Source organism: Hypanus sabinus, chromosome 2 (assembly GCF_030144855.1).
Source record: "Hypanus sabinus isolate sHypSab1 chromosome 2, sHypSab1.hap1, whole genome shotgun sequence".
Classification (NCBI taxonomy): domain Eukaryota; kingdom Metazoa; phylum Chordata; class Chondrichthyes; order Myliobatiformes; family Dasyatidae; genus Hypanus; species Hypanus sabinus.
The window spans coordinates 190671649-190687367 of record NC_082707.1 but is presented as its reverse complement, the minus strand read 5'-3'; the positions used below and the strand labels follow the sequence as shown (position 1 = coordinate 190687367).

Sequence of the window (15719 nt, the reverse complement as noted above, 5' to 3'; positions counted from 1 at the left end):
TTCCATTTGAGGACACGTCACACAGTCTGATGTAAAAACTGATTGATTAGTTCCTAGCTTTCTCAGAGGAAAACAGATGCAGAGCCACACATTCGAGCAAGCCTATGTACACCTTTTGCTTGCTTTAAGAGTAACAGTGGAAGGGGGCTTGATTGTTTCCAGTTGTATTTCTTCACCATTGGAGGGATGCAATGTGGAGACCCAAGCAATAATGGGCATCAATAAAGAGAGAACAGCAATGGGATTATGTGGCCTGCACACAGAATCTGGCTGCACCAAAGCTGTTTACCAAGTTACATGATCAATTAAACCTGCTAAAGAATTCATGCATTGAGGTGTCATGGGAGCAGAGTGGTTAGCACAATGCTTTACAGTACTAGCGGCGCAAGTTCAATTCCCACCACTGCCTACAAGGAGAATGTGCATTCTCCCTGTGACCATGTTGGTTTCATCCAGGTGCTCCAGATTCCTCCTGCAGTCCAAAGACATACCAGTTGGTAGAATGTAAATTGTAAATTTAGTCATTGTAAATTGTCCTGTGATTAGGCTATGGTTAAACCAGGGGATTGCTGGGCAGTATGGCTCAAAGGGCCAGAAGGACCTACTCCACGCTGTATCTCAATCAATAACTCAGTATAAGCCATCATAAACACTTTCACAAACTCAAACTCTATACAACATTTACTTGAAAAATTCCAATTAAAATGTGCATGTAATTAAAAAGGGACTGTAGATATTCAGGCCAATCATTGTTACTTTGGGGATCCATTTTATCTCAACCAATTTGAACTTAGAGCTGCACATCACAATTCAAACAAACACAAGAGGTGCTACAGATACTGGAAATTGAGAGCAACACACAAAAGGCTGGAGGAATTCAGTAGGTCAGGCAGCGTCTATGGAGGGGAATAAACAGATGATATTTCTGGCCAAGACACTTCATCAGGTCATTATTTAGGATTCAAAATTGTTTAATGTAATTTCCACTACACGAGTGTAAAAGGAGAACAACATAATTGAATCAACTTGACTCAGAACTGTTTAAGCCAAAGTGGTAAGTAGAAAAAAATAACTTTTATCTATATTATCTTTCACATCACACCACATCTTCAAAACACGTTGCTGTCAGTGTAGGACCTTTGCAATGTGAAGCGTCCAATTTGCTCAAAGCAAGATCTTGATCTGTGTTATAGATGACAGAGATAATTATCAACCTAAACACCATGAGCTCTTGAAGGAGAGCAAACATACGTAGGTGGTGACAAAAGGGGAACAATTTATTCCAACTTTTACATTCCTTAGCTGGATGAGAGTTCAAGAATAAATTTTGTTTAGAGCACCAGGTGAAGCACTGCAAGGATGAAGGGTTGCTGTTCTAATTCGAATGAAATCAATACCAAATTGGTAACAGTTTTGCTCTGAACTTTCATGCAAGGGAATCAATTTATTTCAAGAACTGCACCTACTGCAAATTAACCACTTTTATCCAAGATCAGTTCTAGAGCTGAAGAGCACTTGTCCTCCTTAACTGATTTTAAATGTTGTAGTTAAACTGTCAAGCAATATTGCAGACTGATGCTATACAGGCTCAATTTAACTCTGGTATCTGTTACACAAGGGCAAATCGACACTTGCTAGCAATTTTAGCAATCGGAGGAAATCAAAGCTGATCAATTCCAGTCAGCACTAACACATTAAAATGTGTAATTGGAGAGGCAATAAGTCTTGGCTCAAAACATTGACCCTCCATAGATGCTGCCTAATGTGCCGAGTCCCTCCAGTATTTTGTTAAACTACAGACTGAGCAGCTTTCCTATATCCATTGAGCATGCCATCAATTTGTGGAGCAGTTATTTCATTTTTCTTTACAATCACCTTTTGCTAGCAAAGGTCAGTGAATAGCTCCGGGACACATCTTCTGGACAAGACAGGATTATGTCCACAGAAGGAATAATATAGATCAACTATTCCAAACAAAGTTGAAATTTGAAAGATGTATCAGTATTACAGTGGAGTAAAGTCAACTGCAGGGGCTTGAGAGAGGAGACAGCCAAAGTTTATTAGAAGGGGATACGAGCAGTGATGACTGCAGAGCAAAAAAATCTGGAGTTTCTGGGAGCAATACAGAAGGCACAGAATGCCAAAGATTAAGTAGCATTCTAAAGGGAGGATGAGGCAACCATGGCAGACAAGGGAAGTCAAAAACAGTATGTGCAAAAAAAAAGCATATAATATAGGAAAAATTAGTGTGAAACAAGATGGGGATGGTTTTAAAAACCAACAGAAGGCAACTAAAGAAAATGTGAGAAAAGATGAAGAATAGAAGCAACTTCATCAGTAATAAAAAACAAAAGAGGATTCTCCATACGATTTCTGCTTTGACTTGACTTAGACCTCTTACACTATTCTAATGAAGCCCATAAAAAGCTCAACGAACACGTCATCAATTTGGCCTATTACAGCTCAGGCCATAACATGGAATTCTGGACAGATGACCTTTCCAATCTGCATCAGAACTGGAAAGTCATCTTGCAGTGTTAACTGTTTCTCTTCCCACAGACAATCAGAATCAGAATCCTTTATTATCACCAAGTATGAGGACACATACAGGGAATTTGATGCCGGTTTCCCTGAGCTCTCTCTGTACAGAATTAAAAGCAAACAAAAACAATAGTGCAAATAATCATCAACTATACACAATGAGGTCCACCTCAATCCAGATGAACATATCCACCATTCCTTTTTGCCATCTCACTTCCAACATTCGCAACTTATATTTTGCAAAAGCTGTCTTGGAACCCATTATTTACCAGAGTAACACACAAAGTGCTATCTGACCTGCTGAATTCCTCCAGTATCTATAGCAAGGAATAAACAGTCGACATTTCAGGCTGAGACCCTTTATCAGAACTGGAAAGGAAGTGGGTAGAAACCAGAAGACCAAGGAATGTGGACTTCAGGAAGGGGAAGTTGAGAGAACATACCAGCCCTCAGAGGAGTCAGCAGTGGAAAGGGTAAGCAAATTCCAGGGCGTCAACATGTGAAGAACTAGCCTGGGTCTGACATTGATACAATTACAAAGAAGGCATGACAGTGGCTATATTTCATTGGTATGTCAACAAAGACTCTTGCAAATTTCTACAGATGTATTGTGCAGAACATTCTAACTGGTAGCATCACCATCTGGTATGGAGGGCCCTAATGCACAGCAGTGGAAAAAAACTGCAGAAAGTTGTAAACTCAGTCAGCTCCATCAAAGACACCTACTTCCCCAGCACAGAGGCCACCTTTGAAAGATAATGCCTCAAAAAGATGGAATCCATCATTAAGGAACCCATCACCCAGGTCATGCCCTCTTCTCATTGCTAATTGAAGTGGTGGTACAGGAGCCTGAAGACACACATTTCAGGAACATCCTTCCCCTCTACCATTAGATTTCTGAATGAACAATGAACTCATGAACATTACTTCACTATCTTTTGCTCTCTTTTCGCACTAATACATATACCTTATTGTATTTTATTATGTATTGCAATGCACCGCTGCCGCAAAACAACAAATTAGTGATAATGAACACGATTCCAATTCTGATTAAGAAACCAAGGGTAGGGGATGTTGTACAAGCTGGTAGGTGATAGAGATGAAGTGAGAAGCTGGGAGGTGATAAGTGAAAAAGATAAAGAGCTGAAGGAGGAATTTGAAGGGGATGAGAGAAGCCCATGGGAGAGTGCTGCTTGACTGGATGAATTCCTCCAGCATTGTGGATTTCCAGCATTTGTAGAATCACTTGTGTTCATTTATTATTTTGCAGCTTTTTCCAAAGTTCTTCCCATCTTTGACAGGAGTTGTAATTTTTTTTGCACAGATCAAGTCTCATTTGTAGTCTACTTACTGTTGTGTTTGAAAACCCTGATGGTGGCACCTGAAAGCCTGGCTCCAAGCACTAACGATGCATGATTTAGTTCATCACTCAAGATCAGACAACCCTGAAGATGGAAAAATAAAGCCATTAAAGTTTAATTAGTTTTAAAAGCTCCAAAGAATAATTGTCTTCAGTTTCAGAAAATTATTTGATCCTTTCTCTCTATAGCATTTGTAACAAAATACAGACCTATGTTTTTTTTAAACTTCTAAGTAAGTACCATATTTGTTCAAACAGAAAGACCATTAAGACTACAAGACAGAGCAATTTAGGCCATTCAGCCTATCAAGTCTGGTTTGCCATTCCATCATGGCTGATATTTTCCATTTAACCCCAATCTCCTGCCTCCTCTCCATAACCTTTGACATAGTGAATTAGACCTGCTCACAGCAGGAATACAGTGAATGAACTGTAATCGAACATGCTGGCAATACGAACACTGCTCCATTTGACCCTCAAAATGGATTCCAATAAACTCTTCCATACATTGTCCTGTCGGAGACACTTAAAGAAATATTTCCATAATGCTCACAAAGATGTATTCTATTGAGAAATAAAGGTGTCAGGAGGATGGGTTCATCTATAGGAATTGTTTGCCCAACTTTGTGTTGTTTGCCTTGAGTGGTTTTTCATTGATTCTATTGTGAGTCTTTGTATTTATTGTGAATGCCTGCAAGAAAGTAATCTCAGTGTATGGTGACATATATACTTCAATAATAAATTTACTTTGAACATTGAAGTTAAGAATGGAAAAGTGAAAGAAAAAGCATAAAAAGTTGTAAAGATTAATGGTAGAGTAACTTTTTACAAGGTAGTAAAAATAAGAGCATCACATACAGCAAGACTGCAAGAGCCTCTACAGGTAGATATAAATGTGTAATTAAATTAAATAGTCGTCCTTTAGCAAATAAACTTGATGAATTTACAGTGGGAAATCAGAAAATGTGAAGACTGAACACATCTCGCATCAGTCATCAGGACAAAGGTTACTAAAAGCATCCCGATATTTTAAAATAACAAGTGAAAATAAAACGAGATACAATTACAGGAGGAAAATGCTAGAAGACCGATGGGACTAAAGGATGACACTGACCTTTTTTCTGTATCCTGCCTCACCTCCTGAACATGATCAGTATTTCCTGTTTCCGTTTGTGCAGGAGAGGGACAAACTAGGAGCCACTAAAGAGAAATGGAAATTTATGGTCGAGGCTGCTATCTTTACACCATGTCTATGGCAACAGAGAGGAACCTCTATCTCAATCTCTCCACACAGTTCTTAGTCTGCAGCCTTTCAATGAAAATCCCAGGCACATTTAAAAAGTGTGGTGAGTTTCTGCTCCACCAACCTTAGTCAATAGTTCTAAACCTTACAGGAATGGTGGAAAAAAAAGTCACTTACAAATATACAAACTCATCTTTCCATTAATTAACTATATGCCCCACTACTGGCCTCCCTGCTAAGCCCTTCCTATTCATCTTATCCAGGCCACCCAATGAATCTCCTACTTTGTTTCAAAGCAAACAATGCTTCCCTGACCATCCTCTCAATAATTCCCCTCCATATCCCTATTAATCTCATCACTCAAACACCAGGTGCATCCTGTTTGATGACCAGAAGTGTATGCAGCTGTGCCATAACTAGCGTTCAGAATCAGGTTTATTATCACCAGCATGTGACGTGAAATCTGTTTTGTTCAGATTTAGCGCAACTTCCTCAAACTATGCCTCAGCCATTTAAACATCCTACAAGCTTAACCATTGTATCCATTGGTCTTGCTCCCTTCAGAGAAGTTAATATGGACTTCCAAGATCTTGTTGTTTGCTTGCAGTTCCTTGAATCTTATTATTTTGTTAATAGCTATACAGAGATCAGTCAAAATTTGTCATATGCACAAGTACGTACACTAAGTGGCTACTTTATTAGGTAGTTTCTGTACACCTGCTTGTTAATGTAAATATCTAATCAACTAACCATGTGGCAGCAACTCGATGTATAAAAGCATGCAGACATGGTCAAGTTGTTCAGAGCAAACAGCAGAATAGGGAAAAAATGTGGTCTAGGTGACTTTGACTGTGGAGTGATTTTAGTGACAAATGGGGTGGTTTAAGCATCTCAGAAACATCTCTCGTGATTTTCATGTGCAACAATCTCTGGACTTTAGAGAATGGTGTGAAAAACAAAAAGCATACAGTGAGTGGCAGCTCTGTGGACAAAAATGCTTTGTTAATGAGAGGTCAGGACTGGTTCAAGTTGGCAAGGTGACAGTAACTCAAATAACCACACATTACAGTGTACATAAGAGCATCAATGAACACAAAGCATGTCAAACCCTGAAGCAGATGGGTGACAGCAGAAGACCACACGGGTTTCCATTTCTTGACTCAAGAGAACACCGAGTGGATATGCACAGGTGTAAGAAAAACCCACTTGTAGCAGCATCACAGCAACATATCATAATCATCAATCCAACGCCAAGGCCTCATCAAATCAAGCCTACACTTTACCTTTACCTCCAAAGGTTACTAAAGTTAGACAGTTTACAGTCTAATTATCTACATTACCTACAATGACATTGGTAGATCTCAGGTCTTCATTTCTTGTGTTATAATACAATACTAACTGCAATCTTCAGAGAAGAAAGTTGGGTGAAGTTTAGAGAGGGATGCTTTAGTTAACAAACCTTGCCGACAAGAGCAGGAATATTCATGGAGTTCGTAGCAAAGCCCATCCCAAATGCCATAGCTGCGTCAACACCCAGGAACCGAGCCACCAATTTTTCCAGTTCTTCATGTTTGTCAAGGTTACCTGTGAACAGATTTGGCCACTTTGAGAATTTTAAATATCCTGGCGCGTATTATCAACAAGGTGTTCTTGGGATAAATTTATAGGTACGATTAGTCTGAACATAGGTAGTACCCTTTTCTCACCACTACCATCAGTCAAGAGGTGCAGAAGCCTTAGGTCCCACATCACTAGGTTCAAGAATAGATAATACCCCTACAATTATCAGTTCCTGAAATGGCATGGATAACTTCATTCACCACGATTCTGAACTGATTCTACAATCTACAGTCTCACTTTCAAGGACTCTTGCAACTCAGGTTCTCAGTATTATCTTTTTCTAATTTGCACAATTTTTGCCTTCTTTTGGACATTGGTTATTTGTCAGTATTTGTGTACAATTTTTCATAATATTCTGTTGCATTTCTTTTTTTCAAGTAAATATCTGCAAGAAAGTGAACCTATGTGGCAACATTTACAGTACATACTTCAAACTTAGCTGGTTTCTTTAAGCCCTGCAGGAGATCGACTTGTTGTCAAACAAAGACTTCAATTTAAACATTACAGATAACAAGGATCAATAGAACACAGTGTATTGGAATATATTATTCACCAAATTCAAAAAAAGTAAAAGCAGGAAGCATTGCTGCTTGGAATGCATTTATCAGACACAAATAGCCCACATGATATACTGTATTTTCAAGCTCCAATTATCAACTATCAACGAGCATGGTACTAAAAGTAATTTAACTGCCCTAAACTGCAAGAAACAAGTTTACACTGGTACTGTGCACACCCTGAGAAATCACCCATATTTTTGTCACTCTGGAATATTCTTGACTAACTGGAAGTTCTACAATTTCACTAAACAGCCACACCCATTTAGGACCATTTAAACCACAAACATTTGCTCAGTAAGGGAAAAACTGTTGGCTAAATCAGTCTGTTTATCTGGCACACAGCATTTCCGATTACTGTGGGCCTGTACCCATATCATTAGCATCCTTAAGGAGATATAATTACTGCTTCCATCATTTAATTCCTGAAGAGGATTCTTTAGGCCATCATTTTCCTATTTATCATCTGGACCTCTTGTACTTAATTTCATCTTGCTGCCCTGAAAAAGAAGCTGCCAGAGATCACTGTTGAAGGTACATTAACAACATTTAAAATATAATTGGTCAGGTACACTGATAGGAAAGGTTAGGAGCACAGTGATCCAAGCATGGAAAAGTGGGACTAAGTTAGATGGGAACCATGCTTAACAAGAACCATTTGGGCCAAATGGCCCGTTTCCATGCTGTATCACTTGATAACAGGGGTTCCCAACCTGGAACGACTGACCACTTGCTTAATGGGATTGGTCCTGGGAACAAAAAGTTGGGAACCCCTGCTCTACAACTATTGGAGTGATCAAACAGAAAGGGGCTTTCTAGTTCAACAAGACAACACTGGCTAAACACTAATTTACAGTAAGCCTACATTCATCTATTATTACATTCTTAGATTGATCTTAGACTAGGTTAGGTCAGCATGCCCACACCTCAAGGTGAAGTGTATTAACTTCCCCTTCCCTTCCACTCCCTGACCACTAATTTGCAAAGTCTAACTTGCAAAGTTTAAAGATCAAGTTGAAATTAAAGTCAGGTTTCACCGTTCCACAGACTGGTCAATAAAAAGTCTAACAATCATTACCATAATACCACAGCTTTTAGCCAAAACTGGACTCTTCCATCACTATCCCAAGGTCAAGTTCTACTTTAACACAATGCTTGACAAAAATCACCAGGTTTCATTAGATGGTGTGAAGAATCTTACTTTTACATACAGCATTTATCAAACTGCATCCAAAATGCCTTTTTAATAAAATTATTGTATAATTAACCTTGCCAATAGATATGCTTAACAAATTTGTTACACATTTTAAAACCAGTTTAAAAGCAGTAGATTTGTGGAATATTAACTCACCAATCTCTTGCCGTGAGCTACAAATACCAACTCCGTACTGGATCGTTGCTTTGGTTGCTGCATCAGCACAGTAGCCGTGGCATTCAGCAAAGCCCAAGTAATTGTATGAGCCCATGTTGAGGACATCTTTGATGATTTTGTTAGTAAACCTATTTAATAAATGTGCATTTGTTACACAAGGGATACGAAGTAAAGCAAATTGGAAAAATTTAGCACACATTTTTAACGTGTCAAACAATTTCAGCAAAAAAAAAATCAAAATTGGCACTTGCTGAGACATTGTACCAGGCAAGGCAAGTAACTTTGCATGTTCTTTTCAATTATTTTTCAGTAATTGAATTAACAGCTTCATACATTAATAACTTCCATAATATTTAGCACTTTTTGTTTCTGGGTCCAAATATACGCAAGTAACATTTATATGATATCTTTAATGCTGGAAAACAATCCAAGTTGCTTTTGCAAGAGAAAAATCACTAGTTTGAAGCAGTAAGAGGAAACAGTCATACATTTTAGAAAAGAAATTACGCAGCTTAGGGCCAAGTCGAATAATAACACAGATCAATAGCAGTGCAATGAAAATTCAGTGTTTGAGTAGAATAGCTTTTAAAGTGCAAACTCTTAACTCAAGAGGTACAAACTTAATTTTCATCACAGCAGATGAAGAATTTAAATTAATGGATTAACTAAGTCAGATAAGAAGCTACTCCTAGTAATAAAGGGCTGAAATGAGATGTCAAATGTTTCCTGATTACTTTATGAGTGATTCCAGAGATATGATAGACTCAATTATGTATGAAATATGATAGAAAGCCAGTTACAACAAAACAATGGAAAATCAAGGAGAGGTAACATAAGAAAGCAGCCTCCATCATCAAGGACCCCCACCATCCAGGCCATGCTCCCTTCTCACTGTTGTCATCGAAAAGGTATAGGTGCCCGAAGTCCCACACCACCAGGTTCAGGAACAGTTAGTACCCTACAGCCTTCAAGCTCCTGAACTAGTGTGGATAACTACTTTCACAACCCTGAACTGATTCCACAACCTATGGATTCACTTTCAAGGACTCTATAACACATCCTCTCAGTGTTACTTATTGTATTTGCACAGTTTGTCTTTTGCATATTGATTGTCAGTCGAAGTGTAGCTTTTCAGTGATTCTATTGTATTTCTATGTTCTATGTATGCTTACAAGAAAATGAATCTCAAGGTAGCATATGGTGATATTTGTGCTTTGATCATACATTTATTTTGAACCTTGAGGTCAAAACAACTTTGGTAACCAATCTGACATCGCCACATCACCAGATTCAGACTGGCAAAAGCACACCCAGCACAGTACAATTGCTCAGTCATATATCTATATAAATGTCTAGCTGAAATTATAATCAGGGATCACTGACACAGACTGGTCAATAAAAAGTAACTAACATTCTTATACCTCAACTTTCAGCCAAAACTGTAGCCTCTTCCATAACTATCCGAAGTTCTCAAGTCCCATTGAACAGAATATGGTGTTATAGTTTCAGAGAAAGTGCAGTTGCCCCATATCTGGACTGTGCCTTGAAAAAGTGGCATTCATCAAGAACCCCCATCACCCTGGACATGCCCTATTCTCATTGCTACCATTTTATGAACAGCTTCTTTCTTTTGCCAGATATCTAAATGGCTCATGAACATACCATTTTTCTCTCTTATACTATTTTAAAATTTCCTATTGCAGTTTAGTATTTTTGTCTTGCTGCTACAAAACAAATTTCATATATAACCATATAACAATTACAGCAATGAAACAACCCATCTCGGCCCTTCTAGTCTGTGCTAAACGCTTACTCTCACATAGTCCCACCTACCTGCAGGTCAGCCCATAATTCTCCATTCCTTTCCTGTCCATATACCTATCCAATTTTACTTTAAATGACAAAAATCAAACCTGCCTCTACCACTTCTACTGGAAGCTCGTTCCACACAGCTACCACTCTGAGTAAAGAAGTTCCCCCTTGTGTTACCCCTAAACTTTTGCCCCTTAACTCTCAACTCATGTCCTCCTGTTTGAATCTCCCCTACTCTCAATGGAAAAAGCCTATCATGACAAATCAGTGATAATAAACTGGTAACTGGCCCTTCCAGCCAAACTACGCCTGTATGACTATGTAACCTACTAACCCACAAGTCTTTAGAATGCAGGAGGAAACTGGAGCACCCAGAGGAAACCCATGGTCATGGAGGGAATGTACAAGCTTAAAGACAGTGGTGGGAATTGAACCTGTGTCACTGGTGCTGTAACTCTAACCACTATGTTACACTTGGGCAAGAGATAAAAGGTGACTGATGGAAAGCTTTCTTACCCAAAGAATTAAGATTTGGATACTCTCCATGGATCGTGGAACCAAATCAGATGTTTCAAAAAAAAAAGAAAAAAAAAACAATTGAGAAATATTTATAGGGTTTATGGGTAGAAAATGAGACTGACGGGATTGTTCCATTATTGCATAACAGATACTCAATAGGGTGAATGACCTTTTGTGCTGTTACAAATCCATTGTGAAATTTATCTTTGTTGTGTGGCTGGGCGGGAAACAGGAAACACTAATAACACTAATTGATTATTTAAAGGAGACATCTACCCAGAGAATTGAAGAATTTTAAAATTGTATACCTTGATAGTAAAATGAATCTTTGAACATCTATAGTAGAATTCTTCACCTACTTTTCCCTCAGCATTTTTATCTTTAGTAGACTGAAGTGTTCTGGGGCTGAGAGAGTAGAACCTTTACACCACTCATGCACGTCATACCATAACGTTTAAACTAATCTGTACTATTAATACCATTCATTTGTCTTGCTTCCAGAAACCTTCCATAAATCAATGTTTTGAACATTTTCATTATCCAAGCACATCAAGGCACCAGTACCAAATTTTCCAATGACTTTTGTGAAGAATGCCTTCTAAGTTATATGGATCAACCTTAATTTCAAGGTCACGTTCCTTTCCTCTGGTCTTCCCATAAAGCGAGGCAGTTTATCTGTATCCACCAGCCTGATTGGATCATCCCAGGATTAACCTTTCATTGTCAATACCTCTGCATATCCAGCTTCAGAAGATGCAATACCTTTCTGTTGCCATTCACATAACAAGATGATTTGTGGGGAAAACTGGCCGAATTGAACAACAAATTGCATACACAAATCCTGCTCAGCAAAGCCCTTCTTTTACTTAATCTTTGAATTGGAAGACTTATACCTGTTTGTGCTTCTAAAGGGCAGATGATACATTTCCACATTAAAGACAAATAGAGATAGTCATTCCTAAGAGAATCTCTATAGCTTTGTTGTATAAATGCAGAATAAATTAAGTGGAATGCATTCCGGTGTTACTGTTAGACCTCAGCAGCATAATGCTGCACTCTCATTTGTCAGTCTGCTTCTCAAAAAATTCTCATTTACAATATAGAGTGAAATGAATTCCCGTCCTCCCTTTACTCACAACTAACCTTTTACTTCTCACCTGCCAATTCCGCCCCTTCCCTGGTCCACCCGCCTTCACTTTCAACAATGCTTCACAATCAGATTTGTTCATCTCATCCCTTGATCTTTCCCATTCAACTGGCTTCCCTTATAACATTTCAGCTAACCTCCTTTCCCTTCCTCCCACTTTTTTCCCCCTCTGGCATATTCCTTCTCAGTCCTGGAGAGTCTCAGCTTGAAACAGCAACTGTTTATTCATTTCCATAGATGCTGGCTGACCTGCTGAGTTCCTCCAGCATTTTGGTGTTACAGTAAAATGAATTGTTTATGTTGTCAAATAACACCCAAGGGTGTGCAGGGGGGCAGCCTGCAAGTGTTGCCATACATGGTGGGCATGCTGATGGCACTGCAATGTTCAGCAAAGCAAACCAGAACACAGAAAACACTAAGCAACAATACAGGAAAACAACCTCTAAAGAAAATTAGTAAAATGTAGGGTGAGTTACTCACTTGAATGTCCAGTTATAGTCATAGGATACTCTCTCCATTATATCAAACTTTGCTCCAGGGACACTGCAGATGGGCCGGTTCCAACTGTCTCGAATTCTCATGTACAGATTTCTGGTGTAGAAATTTTCAAAATCTTGATACAAAGGTACAAAGTCCTATAAAGGATGAATTTCAGATTATTTCAAAGTCAACTCTTTCACCATTTTATACAACAGAAAAAAAAATACTTGCTTACAATTTAAAATATTTAATGTAGTTACAGAAGGCTCTGAAGTCCAAATCATTGGAGGATTAAAGCAGAGGTCAATAGGTTCTTGATTAATAAGGGTATCAGTGGTGGAAGAACTGTGGTAAGAGGGAAATAAGTCAGCCATGATGGAATAGCATAACAGATGATGGGCTGAATGCCCAATGGAACCCATTTTGCTTCTCAATAAAATTTTTCCTGTCTATTACATCAAATGGCATGAAGTTTCAGGTGAATTACATGCCTGACTACTAAGAAATTATGATGCCAGCATCCAACACGTAGATTCTAAAGCATACATTCTATTTTCAATACTGCACTGTTTGTCAAGATAGCTTCAAGTCACTGACAAGAAATGGTGTGAAAAATAGTCTCTCCAATAAAGAAACTCAAGATTGCTCTCTACATTTAGAAAGTTGAATGCAGCAAATGTGAGAAGCAGGCCATTTGACCCCTCGAGTCTGTCAGTTATTCAAAATTCTGGCTGATGTCTAGTCTCAATACCATAGTGCTGCACTCCCACAGATGCCACTGAAGCCACGTGTAATCATTTATCAACCTTAAATATTCCACCAGGCCTTCACTGCCTTTTGTGGTAGAAAACATGACAGGTTCATCACTCTTGAAGTGAAGAAATTCCTCTTCATTTTAGCCATAAACAGTTTATCTTACATCCTGAGGCTGATCTCTCGTTTTAGAACACCTCCACCCCCCCATACAGGGCAAACATCTCCATATCTAGTCTGTTAAACATGAGAATTTTGTACATTTCTAAGATATCCTTTCATTCTTCTGAATTCTGAACATAGTCCAGTTTCTCCTTACCACAGCAGTACAACCCTTGTTGAACCCTTACTGGATTTCTTCTCCAGCAAATATACCCTTTCTTACGTAACTAAACAATACTGCAAGTGTGGTCTTATTAAAGCCCACTATAAACAAACAAGAGAACTTTGTTGCTGTAGTCAAAACCTCTTGCCAAAGCTGAACTACAATTTGTCTTCCTTACTGTTGAAGGTCCAATAAGTAAATATAATTGTTCTTGAACCAAAAGGTAATCAACAATTCATTTTTAGTCCTGCATAACACTGCACTTAGATTTCTTGAGTCAATGATCAGAAACTGAACTGAGTCACTTTAGTTACACAATGCGCATATGAAATAGTAAAAACACTCCTTTATACCCTCCTATATTACCAAACATTTCAATGCTCCTGTAATTATGTTACAACACCACAGCCATTTGGCACAGTAACAGTGAGTTACTGGACTATTTACAACAATATTTACTCTGTCACATTTAAAGCCCTCCCCACCACTGGGCACATCTCCAAGGAGCCCTGATGCTGGAAAGCAGGATCTATCATCAAGGAACACATCAAGGCCATGCTCTATTATTGCCATCAGGGAGGTGGCACAGGAGCCTTAGATCCCACACCCAGAGTCAGAAACAGTTATTACCCTTCATCCCTGACTCCTGAAAGAGTGGATAACTTCATACACCATGACTGAATTGATTCCACAACCTATAGACTCAGTTTCAAAGACCCTACAGCTAATATTCGCTATATTATTACTACTATGGTGTTTATTTTTACATTTGCACAATTTGTCATTTTTTGCACATTGGTCGTTTGTCCATCTTTGTTGTGTGCATTTATCATTGATTCTATTGTGTTTCTTTGTCTTTACTATGAATGCTCACAAGAAAATGAATCTCAGGGTAATATGGTGATGCATGTACTTTCATAATACATTTACTTTGATCAGAAGTAATCCCAGTTGGGGATCTTATATTAAAGTTAAAATAAATCATCTTAAATGATTAAACTGTCATAAAAGTCTTCTCCTTCAAATAAAATTACTTTCCTTTCCATCCCAGTCTAGCAGAATTTGAAATGCCACAAATTAATTTGGCTTCAAACTACTGAAGAAATTAAACTAGATATTAATGATTGGTGTCCAATTGAATTCTCAGACCAAGTTAGTCACCTGATGCTATTACTCTGTGGATGTTCCACAAACAGGAGCCAACTATTCTAAGATTTGATTGTACAGATGACTGGGCACAGGAGTTATCTTTACAGTACAGATCAGTGCAGATTTTATCTTGAGAATGGGTTGTGAAACTCGCAAAATAAGATACCAAATTAATCTAAATGACAGCAAGCTACCTAAAAGTGCAAAAGGTTTGGATCAGGGAGTATTGCTGCCAAATTTGATCAGTCGCTTGCTCTCATTAGACCTGTAATATTTTGTTCTTCACATATCAAGTAGTGGCTCCAATTTTAGGATGGCAATGGGAGGACACATTGAGGGAAAAAGCTACATTTACATCGTAGCTCAACAGAAAATTGGGAACAGTTGGGTGGACAATGTGGTCAGCATAAATGACTTGGGCTGAAGATCCTGTATCGCTACCCTAATAGTACAAGAATTCAAGATCAGTTACCCCACTGTTCTTGCTCAAAATAGCAGCTCCTAATTCCAGAAACAATTGGGAATAATCATGTCTTGAAGGCCAATATGCCTGGAGCATTAGCTCCCATATCCCTGATTTTGTCCAGTACAAGAACAACAAACATAAACCAAAGAAATACTTAAAATTTCAGATCAAAGACCAAGATCATCAGAGATTAAAAATTTGACTCTTCACAAATGCAGCCAGACCTGCCCAAAATATCCAGCATTTTATTTTCTCTTTCAGATTTTCAGCATCTGCAACCGTATTCTTTTGAATTCAGGTAGCTATAAACAGTTACGATATTAAACAGTCTCCAAGACTTACTGAAAGGAATTCTCAAAAGTTGGATGATGACTT

At 38.4% G+C, this 15719-nt stretch overlaps 1 protein-coding gene across 1 annotated transcript in view; it reads right to left on the bottom strand.

The window, feature by feature from the left end:
* The window catches only part of sptlc2a (serine palmitoyltransferase, long chain base subunit 2a), a 147339-nt gene that overhangs the window by 90137 nt on the left and 41483 nt on the right, over positions 1-15719 (bottom strand). The window contains exons 3-6 of the mRNA XM_059961682.1: positions 12652-12806; positions 8673-8821; positions 6604-6728; positions 3893-3986 (exon numbers count right to left, since the gene is read on the bottom strand). Coding sequence (XP_059817665.1) covers positions 3893-3986; positions 6604-6728; positions 8673-8821; positions 12652-12806 — 523 coding nt within the window. The remainder of the gene's footprint in view (positions 1-3892; positions 3987-6603; positions 6729-8672; positions 8822-12651; positions 12807-15719) is intronic.